At 32.0% G+C, this 14,450-nt stretch overlaps 1 protein-coding gene across 6 annotated transcripts in view; it reads right to left on the bottom strand.

Annotated features, from left to right (window-relative positions):
* Positions 1–14,450, bottom strand: part of ARB2A (ARB2 cotranscriptional regulator A) — a 422,536-nt gene that overhangs the window by 224,054 nt on the left and 184,032 nt on the right. For all 6 annotated transcript variants that reach the window (XM_061424395.1, XM_061424392.1, XM_061424389.1 and 3 more), the window contains one exon: positions 5,762–5,980. In XM_061424395.1, the coding sequence (XP_061280379.1) occupies positions 5,762–5,980 (219 nt within the window). The remainder of the gene's footprint in view (positions 1–5,761; positions 5,981–14,450) is intronic.

Raw genomic sequence — 14,450 nt, forward strand, 5'->3', positions numbered from 1 at the left:
AGCTGAGATTCAAGCTCAGGCCTATAAGACTCTGCACTTTTAATCTCATCTCCACGCTCTCTTTCTGCAAAGGGGATGATTCTGAATGTTATTCAGACACTAAAAATAGGAAATAAAAGAGTTATTATCACAATCTGCACTCAGTAACTACAGGTTTTAAGTTTACCTGGAAAACGTCGATGTCCTAGAATATAGAAAATGTTTAAAAAATACATTCTTATGTTGATAATTAAGTTACTAGCTAAGTCTATGCACTTTTCTTTCTAGTTATATTTTTAAAGGTTTTGGGCTAAAGGGGAAAAAAGGAAGAAAGAAAAAGGCAATGTGATTGGTGTATTCAGTTTCTGAGGAAAGCAATATTCAGTATGAACAGCAGCAGCCCCTGGTGGTCTAAGGGGAAAAACTAGTGTATCTATAATTATGGGTGTTGAAATATGTTTTTAAAAAGAATTTATGTACATATTTAGCCATTTGACTCAGTTCTCAACCCAACACATTAAAAAACAGATGCTTTAAAAAACGATCTGTTGGCAAGATGCTTGTTAAAATTTTATCAGTTGAAATATTAAAATTCATTATGAATTAATTAACACATTATATAAAAATAAAATGTTTTTGTTTCATCGTTTTACAAAGTACTACAACCAGTGGTGATTAACACTGGGAATTTTGTGTCTTGAAATGTGTTGCTCAAAAAGAAACTAAATTTATAGGATTACCACTAAATTGATGACATTTTCTGTCTTCACTCTTGAATTCAGTTGGCAGATGTTTTCGAGAACAAAAAATTCCATCTTATTACAAAACATATTAAGCAGGTTTTCCTGCCAGGCATGTCTGACATGATGTTTATTGCCTAGACCAAATCAATCCCCTTAATAAGCCATAATATATGCCAGAAAGTACATTATTTCGTAGTTAAGGAAAGTTGCCACATGAAAGACTAAGTACTCTGATCGCTCAAGCTCTGTCCTAACGCATCAGAAATGTGCTGCATAACCCAACAGTCAATCCTGTCTGTTTATATTCATTTAGTAAGTAAAATAAAACTGTATTTTGCTAATCTTAAAGTTTTAGGCCTGGATTCTACTTTATTTCTGCTGGTGTATACTAGATATTTGCAAAAAGTTCAAAGGAGATTTTGGCTATTTACTACATGCCAGAGGAAGAAAAATCAAATACTTGAATATTCCAGGAAAATAGAATGGTTTCAGAGGTTAAACCGTCATTGATTGTAATAATGAGTTGAATGTGGTTGCTAAATCACTGCACAGAAGTGACTCCAGTGGCATTTACACAGAAAAGAGGTACAGAGAGAAGAAAGGATATGAATTAGCCTTCACCAATATTTTGGATATAGCCCAACTTAGAACATCAAAAACATGTTTTCTGAAAAGAAAGTTTCAGTTTATCAGAGCTGGCTGTTTCTGAACAATTGCAAAAATTCACATATATGCTGAAAAAAAAAATCAGTCAGACAACTAGACACCAAATATCTTGCCTGTTGAGGAGTAAGTTTTTTGATGGATGTCAACAAGCAATCAATCCATAAATATTTGAGTATCTTTAATGTGTAAAGTCAGGCTCTGCCAAGATTCCTATTTTCTAAATGTCTCCTTCACATTTGGATTTTTCCTTCTGTGGCCACGTGATCTTCTTCCCCCCTCCATTTCTAATATATATGTTTTTAATGTTCTGGGTCTAATCCCTCTATTTTACTTCCTCTCACTACAGCCCACAACTAAGTTTCCTAAAGTAGAGATATTCAAGCAATTCCAAGCCAGTATTACATAGATCAGCATCAAATCACTTTTGCCCATACTCCACCTACATACTCTAAAGTTCTTTTAAGCATCTTCTTCCTTAGTCTAAATACTTGTCCTCTTAGGCTCCAGTTTGATACCAGAATACCCCTCGTTCCTATGCTGCAGATCACATTATCCACGTATATATAGACTAAGGCCTAATCTTTCTGCTTTGGGCTCCTTCCAGGAGATTGGATCCTAGAGCATAGATTTAGCATGGGTTCCTGACTTTATGATAGTATGCACTGTACTGTTCTAACAACTGACTCCTATTTGCGTATTCAAAAGGATTGATATGCAATTTCAAAGTGTATAAAGCATGCTTAAAGGAGTGCAGGGCTATAGTGGAAAGGCATGAAACATAAATTGGTAATAATATGAGACAAAATGTAACAGACAGCTCAAGACAGAACACGATAAATTCCATGTACGTTAACTAATCAGAACTCCCAACAGTCTTAGTAAGGAGAGGTCACTGATGTCAGCTGGGCACTACAACATGGATAGAATTTGGACTAAGGGAAGGAACAGAAAGCAAAGTTACAGATCCCATAAAGCACAAATTGTATACAGAGAAGAGCAAACACAGAGCCTGGCTGTACTCTTAGGAACAAGTGTATAAAACAAAAATAGCAAAAGGATGGCAAAAAAAAAAATTCCATTTTTATCCATCATTTCAGCACCATGATGATATAGTTAAAAAAAGAAAAGTCCATAACTTACTTTTAAATATTGGGATGAAAATGTATAGATCAATCAAGATATCAAATAAATAATTACAAACTGATTTTTTATCATTGGTTTTTGGAATGTCTTCTCAATTACCGGACTGGGTAGGGGACTAACAATGTAATTTTTCTTCACTTTCGTTTGTTTGAATGTTTCCTTACAGAAAATCAAGTAGTATACTTTAACAATGCAGGATGCATTGGAAAAAGCAGTAGTAGTTTGGGATTTTAATCCTGGCCTTACCATCTTATCTATCAAATAAAAATTTATTATTCTGGCTCTGTTCTACGTTCTGGATTATAGCAGTGAAGAAAACAGACTGAGTCCTTGTGCCATGGACTTTAAATTAAGAGCTATGTGACCTTGGGAAATTTACTAAGTACTGACTCTCAGTCTCCTCATCTGCAAATGCGATTAATATTATTGATCATATTAAAAGATAGTAGTTGAAATATATTTCAACATCACTATTTATTTAATAATATATACTAATGTAAATTGTTTATAGATATTTAATAGTGTCTATTAAATGATAACTGGTCAAAAATATATATAACCATCAAATATAATTTACTATATCATACATAATCATCAAATATAGTTTACTACATCATATCATGCTTTTATAATAAGTGGCTTACTTTTCATATTTCAGATACATATTTTATTCTCAACCAGTTAGAACAATGTGGTAAAGAAGAAAGACAGCAAGAATCTACAGCAACTAGAAGCCCTGGTTTTATTTAATACTTAGTTCCATCATTTACTAGCTATGTGATCCAAGACAAAAATGTACCATCTATCCATCAGTTTCTGTAACTTTAAAGTAACAGTGAACTTATCTGATTTACCTAGCTTATGGGATTATTCCAAAAAATAAATTATTTCAACATGTAAATGGCTAAGAAGCATATAAATAAAACAATTTATCCCTATCACATACACGCTCTGTGTCTGAAAATTACACATACTTGTTATTTGGAGATATGTAAAAGGAAAGGAGATACTTCTAGAGTGGATCAAAATTAATACGAATTAAGCAACCTAACACAAAATGAACCACTATTTGCTTTACCACTACAGGTTCATGCCTTACTATCTAGAAGTATGTTTGAAGAGTGTCAGGTTAGCTCTGGTGTTTTGCCCAGTCCTGTAAGGTTTTAAGAGAAAGGATGTTTATTAAGAAAAATAACGTTTCATAACTATCAGGTATAAAGATGTGTTGTTTAGATGAGCCAATTTTTGTCTTTCAGTGCTTTCAATGAAAACCTAGCCTGATGAGTGAAATGGGATGAGACAAGAAAGAGGCAAAAAGACATAATAAGAAGTAAAAATAGCAGGAGCATAAAAGAGATCAAAGAATTAAAGAAAAAAGACAAAGGAAAGATAAAGATCTTAATGAAACAACATAAAGATTTTTTCCCCTTGGTGTAATAGAAAAGTAGATATAGGAATAAACAATAGAAATAAAAAAAAGAATAAAGAAAATGCACACACACAAGAGAACAAAAGAACAAACCCAAAGTGACAGTGACATGATAAAGAGAAATCAGAAAAGAAATAAAACGCAAAACGACAAATGTCAGAAACAGATGCTTTAATCTGTACTTATCATGGGCAAATAAAAGAAATGATTTAAGAAGTAAAAACTTAATACACAAAATCACGTTTGTTTTCATTTTATACAGGAAACTGAATATTACTCATGACTTGGATATTTTAAAAACTTATACAGTTCATTTTTAGACTCCAGATATCAGGGGTAATTTTTTAAAAACTCTGTCTTAAGATGGTAGTTGATCAACTGGATCATATTAATCAGGAAACTCAGGACAATTGATCGAGAAGAGGTGACATCAGGACCCTGATGCAGTCATGTGGAAGAAAGGAGGTAATGCAATATAACTCCATAGAATGAGCATGATACTTATGAATTCCAAATCTAATCATTGCTTTTGTTTTTCAAGCAATATATTAAATAGTGAGATGCCTTTCAGAAATTTCTATAATCTGCCTAACTTTTGCTTGACTCACTGTATGATAGATATGCTTCAGGTATTCTTGGTCTGGATACATATTTTTGGCTTTTGAGAATTTATATGCTGCATAACTCTAACTTACTCATCTGACTGACCTATAATCAAATGTCTAGAATGTTTAGAGTACAATTCCCCAAACTAAAGCGATAATGCCATGGAACTAGAAGTAAAATTTTAAAAGTAACTTAGAATGCTACGTATTTCGTCTTGAACGTGGTATGAAATACTTTATTAATGAGCTTTTAAAGTAAACGGAAAAATAGCTCAAGTTGAATAATTTGAAACTTTACTACTATCTCACAGTATAATTTCTAGAATGTTAAATTGTCTGCATTTAAATGTTCTGAATTGCTCAATTTTGAAGAACATATCACTTTACTATTTTACGTATCCAGTAGCATTTTTGACATACTTTACTATTCAATTATATTCTGAGCACTCATAATAAAGGCTTTGAAAACTGCATGAATCTGTCACAAACACACACATAAATATATATATATCACGCTCAGTGTGTATATCAAGCAGAATGTGTCAAAGGGCAAATAAAATAGTTTGTGCCCCCCACAGAATTAGAACTCCTTGGGCAGCACTGCTATAACGATCCCATGCTGCTAGCATTACAAAGTGCAAAGGTTCACTGGATAAGAAAAGAGCAGAGGGCCGAGTTCCCTCATTACACTATCCCTAAACTATTCCAGCTTAAATATTTATTAAGATATTAATTACTCTTCCTCCCTCCATCAGCCTTCAGAAGTTAAACTGAGACACTGTGGATGGATGGTGGCTCGAAGGAAAACAATGCATTAAAACTATTACCACCCAAGATGAGGACTGTTTTGTACAGTGCATTATTAATTGCTTTCTGCACTTTAAATAAAATATCACACTGAAATAAGAACGATGTGATTTGTTACTTTGAACAGAAAACAGAAAACGTTTCAGTCAAATAATACCTTTGGGAAATAAATCTTTAAAACTTTAAAAACTGATACTTTCTTTTAAAAAATGAAATAATTTATAGAAAATAAATTTTAAAGGCTTCTTTCATAAAGGATGCAACACTGCTTAGAACAGGTCTGAACACATAGAATATTTTCAATAAATATTAGCTGTTGTGGTGGTTTGAAAAAAGAAAAAAAGACAAGGAAATAATGAAGGATAGTAATGATCTTGCTCACCACTTACTCTGATATATAACTGCATCATTTCTTTTTCTCTTTGGGGGTTACGATACTTCTCATAGAAATCACGTCGCTTCTTTGTTTCTTTAGAGACTTTATCTTTTCTTTCGCGTTTTTCTGCTGGTTCATCTGAACTATCAGAAGATGATTGGACAGGTATCTTCGGCTTTTCGACTTCAATATAGTTTTCATTGGGATTCAGTACTATGACTCCATATCCTTCCTGTTTTTAAAACAAAAAAGGCAGCATAATTTAATCTTAAAAATCATTTCAATTCATAAAAAAGTTCTTAAAATCTCATACTAATTGACTTAACATAGTTACATATTCACTAAAAATTCCTTTAAAACGGATTACAGTTTTACTTTCTCCAACAGAAAAGTGATTTCAAATTATTTGCCTGTATTATGTGTGTAAATAAGCATAGATTGTCTTTAAGATCAAAAAGATATAACTATAACATATTAAAAATATAAAGTTTAAATTTATAAAAAGTACTTCAGATTTCCCAGAACTCCATATGTGACCTAAATAAATTATCAAATAACAAGTACACTTTCAAAACACATTAATATTTATAATATATATTTTGAGAAAATAACCTCTTTGAAATTGAAGTTTACAATTCCAACCATATTTTCCTGGATTTTTGTTTCTTTACAATTGCACTTTAATGGGTATTTTTTATTTGTTTGAACTTAAAAAAGAATAAGCAATCAGTAATGAGTAAACTGTCTACAGATTTACATATCTCTCTTATCAGGAACACAGAATGTCTACAAATACATACTGGATTTTTTTCACTTCTTCTTTCAGGAAGGCACACAAATCACAAAACAGAATAAACTAATGTCTTACTATAATGTATGGAAACAACTTTTTCATCTTGAAATTTCTTTTATTTTTCAGTTACCATAAAAACTCTCTTTATTAACAACTAGTACCAGGAAACAAGTTTCAAAGTTTAAAATATAGTTTATTGAGCTAGTAAATCTTTTTAAAAGTTTTTAAATGTGTTTTCCTGTCTGACTTAATTCTAGCAAGGCAAACGTTTCTCTGGTTATAATTAAGGAAACTTTTGGCATTTATATTATAACTGATGGAATAATCTAACCATGAAAAAATAGAGAAGGATAAACAATTACCACTAACAAGTAACACAAATTTTTGAAGCTATTTATATCTTGTCTTTTCTATTCAACTCTGTACTGTGGGTATCCCAATTTCATCTATTAAAATCTTGTAAGGTCATACTTAAAACATATGTTATGTTTAAAAAATAAGAGCTATCAAAAACAAAATATAAAAATTCTCATCCTTACAAAAAACAAAAGTATATACTTTTCCAAAAACAATAACTGTAGAATCTATGTCAGGTTTAAATTTTAACCGTTTTTTGCCAAACCAAACACAAGATAATTTTTAAAAACTGAGAGCAGTAAACTCAGCCAATATTAGTATAGACTCAATTATCCTTATTTTTAAATATACGAAATTGCTACACATCGTTGGCTTTTTAAAAAAATTGATTTCACAAACTACTTAGAAACTTCATTGGAATTGTTTCAATCCCCACCCCAATCAGTTGATATTATTGTTTAAAACCACAATATGGTTTGGAGATTGTCAAGATCGCTGAAGTTTTTACTTTAGTGATAAGGTAACTAAGATATAGCTGTCTTACATATATGAAAACTATAATATATATACCAAACTGATTAGTAACTTAATACATATTCCTCAATATGTATTTAAATAAATCTTTAGATAAATATCTCATTCATGAAGGGCTTATAAAATACTGATGCATTTTTAAATTTAAATGTTCTTCAACAAAGCACAAGACAAGGTTTCTTAGCTTTTTTTTTTAAGTTTCTTAGCTGGTAAGTCAAAGTTTTACCAACAAAAGATATTTTATTTGGTTCTGCTTTATTCCAATCTGTATAGCTATTCAACAGTCTTGTAATTCATTGTGATCACTGTCAGGTAGACATATTGTCACTTGGTGATTTTCTACAGTTGGACACACTTGACTAGTTATTAAAATCACATTTGAAGGAAGTTCCTACCCCTCTTCCTTGTGCCTCTTACAACTTTTCACGCCCTTCTCAAATTTCAGCTATAACTTCTCCTCCCACCAAAAGTAAGTTAAAGAACACTGTTGCACTCTGCTAAACAGGGTGAAATAGAGGCATTCAATACACTGTCTCTGGTGTAAGGCACAGTCAAAAAAGGTCACCATAGGCCAAAAAGAAAATTGCCTCCTTACTAGATTCTGTACCATGAGTAAGTGGTCTCCTGTCATGCTCCTTCCCTGCCTTCTCTGAGTGAATTGAACTTTAAACACACACACACAGACTCTCATACTTACACGTGTTAGGGTTAGCAAGACCCAAATAGAACCTTGGAATTCTTAAGAGTTGAAAATAGTGATATATTACATTTTAATGATAACATGAAAAATTACAAACTCAGGGTAACAAAGTAGGACTTTAATAAATTGATAGAACATGAACATCATCTTTGCACAATGAATAAACTCTAAATAAAGGCAAATTCTTTAGACGAAATTTACAGTCACCAAAATGAGAAAACTATTACCCTAGTTTAATCATTAGAAATAATATTTTAATAATGCCATTTTTATTTGAACAGAGGTTTTCACTTCAATTTTTGGAAATCATAGATTGAGAAATTATTGTACCTCCTTAATTTTAAATGAACTCTGAAATGTGATGTGTCCCATATAAAGTACAAAAACCAGAAACATAAATCATCAAAGTAGTAGTATTTATCTAAGTTATTGATTATGTAACTGAAAATTACATGACTCATTTGTCCAATTTTATGAAGACACAATGTCAATTTTTCACCAAGGCATCGACAGATGAAAAATGATTCTATTTTTAAATCACAACTATATAAATCAATTAAAGAATTTGTATCATATTGATTTCAACAATGAATGTTTCTCTTTAAACATTTGATTTATTCAGAAACTATTTTATCATTTAGATATTTCATACTGCCAATTAATGGAATAACAATCAAGAAATACTCAGGAACGTTTTCTGTGGAAAGAGCTAATTTTAATAAATGTCTTTGCTGCAAATTCAATTACCATTCTGCAAAAAACTTACATTTTTCAATTAAAATTTGCCTGACAATTAATGCAATATTCACAGAGACCATTCATAACCATTTTACGGGCAGGAGAAAGCTGGAGCAACAAAATAAAGTTAACTATCCCATGCAAAGATATGTAGTAAAACTTTATCTTTTTGCCTTTTTCCATGTCACATATATTGCCAAAAAAATCCTATTGCATAATAAAGCTACAAAGATTTTTGCCATATCAACATTAATATATATAAACTAAGGAGTCAAATTAAATAGTCAAAGTAAACAAAGCAGACAACATACCAGTCATTAAATTTAACTGGTTTAAATAGAATGATACCAATTTATATCAGAATAAATACCCTTTAAAAAATTAATTCTTTCTATTCCTAGTAACTCAGTCACTACACACAGAAATAAGTAAGAGATCCTAGTTTAACTTAGCAAATGTACCCATAAAGTTTTAAAAAACTATAAAATTAGGCATCAAGTATAATATCATAAAGAATTGTGCACTGCCACTCCAAAGGAGATCCCCAGAATTAATGCTTAGAACACAAAAGATTGTATACTGAGGTATTTTAAATTTAATTATTCCTTAAGCATGTTAAATTTATCCTAAGATGAAAAGCTAGGTTATTTCAAATGTACACGGAAAGTTCTGTTATCTTTACCAAGATAAAGTGATCAAACTGATTATCTAACATTCTACAACTAGATAAATAAAACTTCTGGCATCTTTTATAATGATTCACCCAAATCAATTCCAATATTCAACATTTCAAGAGACAAAGCATACATAAAGTTGTTAATTAACTCTTATGTTTGATTGCACAGTCTAGCAGAAGATCACGGTGATCAAGAGGACAGACATTGGTAAAAGTAAGCTTTATCTCTTTAATTTACCTCATCCTATTTTCTACTCTTTTGGAGTTATAACTATAGTTTCATTATCAAATCTGTGGTTTATAAGGTATAAACCATGGGATCTTAATAAGAAACTCTCAAAATTTTATTGCTAGCCGTAGCATTTTATTCAGCACAAGTGTTTGCTGTGACTTAAACAGAATACACAGGCCTCCGGGCCTTCTTTACTTTGAAGTCTATAGATGTACTTACTAATAAATAATAATTCATTTATCATTCAATCAACAAATGATGGCTTAGGTCAGAGGTCTAGAATAGACAGGTGATGCCAAACACAAAGAACCAAAGAGGAAATCTTGCTTAAGAAATTAAATCACTACAGAGATACACTTACAGAGAAGATTCTACAAATAGATAAAATCTTAAAATGCCTGGCCAGAAATGGAATGTACTTTTGACCCCAATGAAACCGTGCTAAAACTGAAGATTTATCTAAGTTAATTTGCGTATTAATTACCAATTATAAGGAAAACAAAAAATAGGAACAAATTCTACATTTTTTTCAAGTCTGTTGTGGTTGGCTAAATAAAAAATCATCTGAAAAGTACTCAGCTCTACATATTAATCTGCCAATACTGCAAAGCCACATGCGACCAAAGAGGTCAGGGGCCAGGGTAGAATCCTTTGACCTACGGAACTGTCTGGTTTGGTCTTCAGGCAACGCTCCTTAAGAGATCATTTTACACAGATTTATCAATCATATTTTTCAAGTTCAGCATTCTATCTGCTTGGTTTGAAAGAAGATAGGTGCTCATTCTCAAGGGAAATGAAACCCAAAGTGTTTTTATCTATAAACTGTATCAACCCATGGTTAAAATGGACAAACCAATGTCCATTCATCTTTTCTGAAAGATGTATGTCGTGTTTATTCTCATCTTTTTCACAAGAAGGTATGTATATGTCACTGTTGCAACATCCTAGGTGCAACAGAGATGAGGTCATGACAACCAATCAGAAGTCACTAGTGAAGCGTTAAAGTAAACATAGCTGTTGGAGCTGTAGCGCTGCTTGAAAAATGCCCCCTCCATTATTTCAGCAATTTTCTCAAGACGTGACCTGGGACTGAAATGCCTGAAATGTCACTTGACTCCGTTTTGTGTTTCTTCCCAATTGCATTTACGTAACAGCACCATGCTAATATTTTGTAAAATGTTTGTCATGGCCATGCTTTGACTTGCAGCTTCCTAAATTCTAACATTGTGTCCCATGGTATAAAAATATCATAATGTGAACCAACATAGATTATCCCAATAAGTTTCCAACTTCAAATAGCTCATCAAGTTAGTCAGTAAAAGAAAACATACCACAAAAAGTTTTCAGAGGACCACCTGTTGTCTATTATTTTTACATAGCACTTACTCATAAATCATAACACAGGGTAATTAATCAAGCTGTCAAAGAGAAGGTCAAAGGTTATATGGTAGAGTCAGAAGGTCATGCATGGGCTGATAGAGGTCAGGGTCACACTGCATTCCTCATTATCAAGTTGGGATGAGAGACGGCCCAAGCAAACAAAAGTGAAAGCAGATGGAGAAGTGAGTGGATAAAAAAAAAAAAGAAAGAAAATTTCACAAACAAAAAGAAAAGTGAAAGAAGACTGTCAGCTGCCTTCAACTGGAGAATAGAAGAGAAAAGAAATACACTGAAATGTGCTCAAAGGAGCTCAAGAACATAAAGAAACTAGTTTTATTAATTAAATAAGTTGAATATAACTTTTCTTGGCCATTGTATTAGTGCATACTAATAAATATTAGAAAAATACATGTTTGCCATCTCTATACCTTCCCTAGCTAGTGTGCCCGGATAAACTAAGATAAAGGCAGAGTTCCAAGGACAAAGTGCAATTATAAAAAACAACTTATTATTAGGTTTTTTTTTCCCTTTAATATTGTTTCAGTGTTGCAACATAGATGAAAATAGTTTTAAGCCATAGATATCCACAAACAACAAATGCATCATAAAAGTCCTTTTGAATAACAAAACGGGTATAAAATATTCTATTATTACGCTGGCCTGAATTAGATGCAGAATACTGTGCAAAATTAGCTGTCACCCTTTGCTCAAAATCTTTGTTAATCTCATTTTGAATGTTTGCAGCTTTATCAACACATGCATCAATGTCAGCTCCTTGGTTACTGAACCGCTGTAGTTGGAAGAAGATATAATTAAAATGTTTTGGCACAGAAAAGGTGAAATTGTATCTTCCCTTGTTCCCTTAGGAGTCTGTAAAACATGAAGGATATATTGACAAACACACACCCTTGTCTCTGGTTCTGACATCAGGTCATCTGAGTGTTATTTATTTTAAAACATTCACTTTGCACTTACATTATCACCTACTCTGTTTCTAACTTTTCCTAGGCTTTAGAACATTATGCTGCTTAAATATCACAAATATCTCTTCTAACAATCCATATCTTATTTATCAAAGCATTCCATATATGTACAACAGAATCATAAAAAACACATTCATTATAAAGGACAGAATATCACTTAATACTATAGCATTAAGAAATATTTTATTTTTTGCTTCTCGTTCTCATAAAAAGACACAAACATATACCCACACGTGTATATATTAAACTATGTAACAAGTTACAACTGTTGCCTGGTCAGTGACAGATCAAAATTCCTAAGTGGACACAGAGTATCCTATGGACACACAGCCTTTATTACAGGTCACCAAGAAGACTTGGATGGACAAATTTACCTTATGAAACATACCGTTCCACATGCTAGCTATGTCTTTTTGGTTTAAAGTTCTAAATGTTCTCCTAACTTCTTATTACCATTATAAAACTGTAAATATTGTAGCTATAGATGGTAGGCACATGGTCTTTCAAAATATCACTCTGATTCAATCATATACAATACAAATAATATACATTAGGTTTTTATGTTACTCTTAAAACTTGCTTAAGAACTATGCTACATAAATCATTTTATCTTAAAATATGTCACCTTTCTCTTTTATCCTCGCAATTAAAAGATCATATCCAATTTTTTCTTTTTTCAAGAACATATCAGTGCTCTGCCTGTGGTTCCAGAGTCTGCTTGCAAGCATGAGAACATAATGAAAGATTCCAACTATTCACCGGGTCAATCATTCATTAAACATTGATTTCATACAGTTATTTAATAAGCAGCTACTATTTACCAAGCACTGTTCTAGGTACAGTGCTATTCTTATGGATCACCTTTCATTTTAAAGTATTTCCACTCAGAAGAAAATTCCAAATCACAATTAAGTACAAATTCCTAAAACATCTACATGAAGCCATTTTATACTCAAGAGGAAGAGGAGTATGAAAAGAAAAATAAAAAATTATTATAAAATATTTCTAAAACCAATCTAGCTAGACTTTCAAGCATGAATAATCATAAATGCTAAGCTATGTTTGTGGTCTGTGTTACAAGTATTATTTAGACTTACTCCATCACAAGGAAAATGCACCACTCAGGAAGGTGTGCGTAGTGTGTGTGCACATGCACGTTGCATATACATTCAGATATTTTAACAAGTGAAATAATTTCATTATCTAGGGAAAAGCTTCTAAAAACATCTATGTCCTAACAAACAGGTGCAAGTGAGTACAGCTATGAATTCCCCTTCCCACAGTGACCTATGTCAGAAGATCTTCTCATACTTCTTCTGCTAAATAATTTAATTACTTATGAGTTATGGTTTCTTTGTAACCTTTTAAATGACTAACTCATTAAAATGCAAAAATATGCAAAACATGATGTCACCAGGTCAAACAGCTGTGTTGGTAAAATTATGGCTGTGAATGTCCCCAAGAACATGAAAATATTAATAATTTATATTGCTCATTAGATGGCAAAAACTCTTTAAACAGATTTAGAGACAGATTAATTTTATAATCACAAAATGCTACTCTACCTCATGGTAACATATCTTTGTACCATCTGTGACCCTTTGGTATACATAAAACATATAAAAATTCATAATGGCTTAAAGGTTTTGCATTATAATATGCATGTTCAGGGAAAAAAATGTCATAAGAGCCTGAAATACAGAGGTAAAGAGCTTTGTTTTGAAAAATATAACCACAACAAATTGCCAACTTGAATCACAATTTTCCTTCAAAGAGACAGGGTACAATAACAGCAGATAAGTTATAGTATGAGACAGTCAACAAGTCACACCCTGCAAACCAACAGGATGAGATAACTGGCTTCCACTGTGTAAAAATAAATGTCACATTAGGACTTCAAACCTTGGGGAGAAACTTTTCAGAGAATGACAAGAAGTGATGAAATTAATGTAAACAAAGGACTATCATTTTCAAAGTTTCAAACATCTCATGCCTGTGCTTCACAGTATGAGGATGGCGCTGAAAGCAGAGGGTAGGAGAAAGACCTCCACAACTATCAGCTGTTTTTAGACACAAAAATGTTTTTAGTTTAAAAACATATGCCTTAATCGTCATTTCTGTGCTTTTCAGTCAGAAAACCAGCTTCCTAATGATCATGTATTTCTGTCTCTCGAGCAATTTAAGCATCAAATACATTATTTACTACTGTAAATTATAGAACTGTGTTCATCCAGCACCCGCCAGCAGCAACAGAATTACTTTCATCTGCATTTAATAATGTTCTTTACATCAATAATCTATCATGGGCA

Source organism: Bos javanicus, chromosome 7, assembly GCF_032452875.1.
Source record: "Bos javanicus breed banteng chromosome 7, ARS-OSU_banteng_1.0, whole genome shotgun sequence".
In the NCBI taxonomy this organism is placed as follows: domain Eukaryota; kingdom Metazoa; phylum Chordata; class Mammalia; order Artiodactyla; family Bovidae; genus Bos; species Bos javanicus.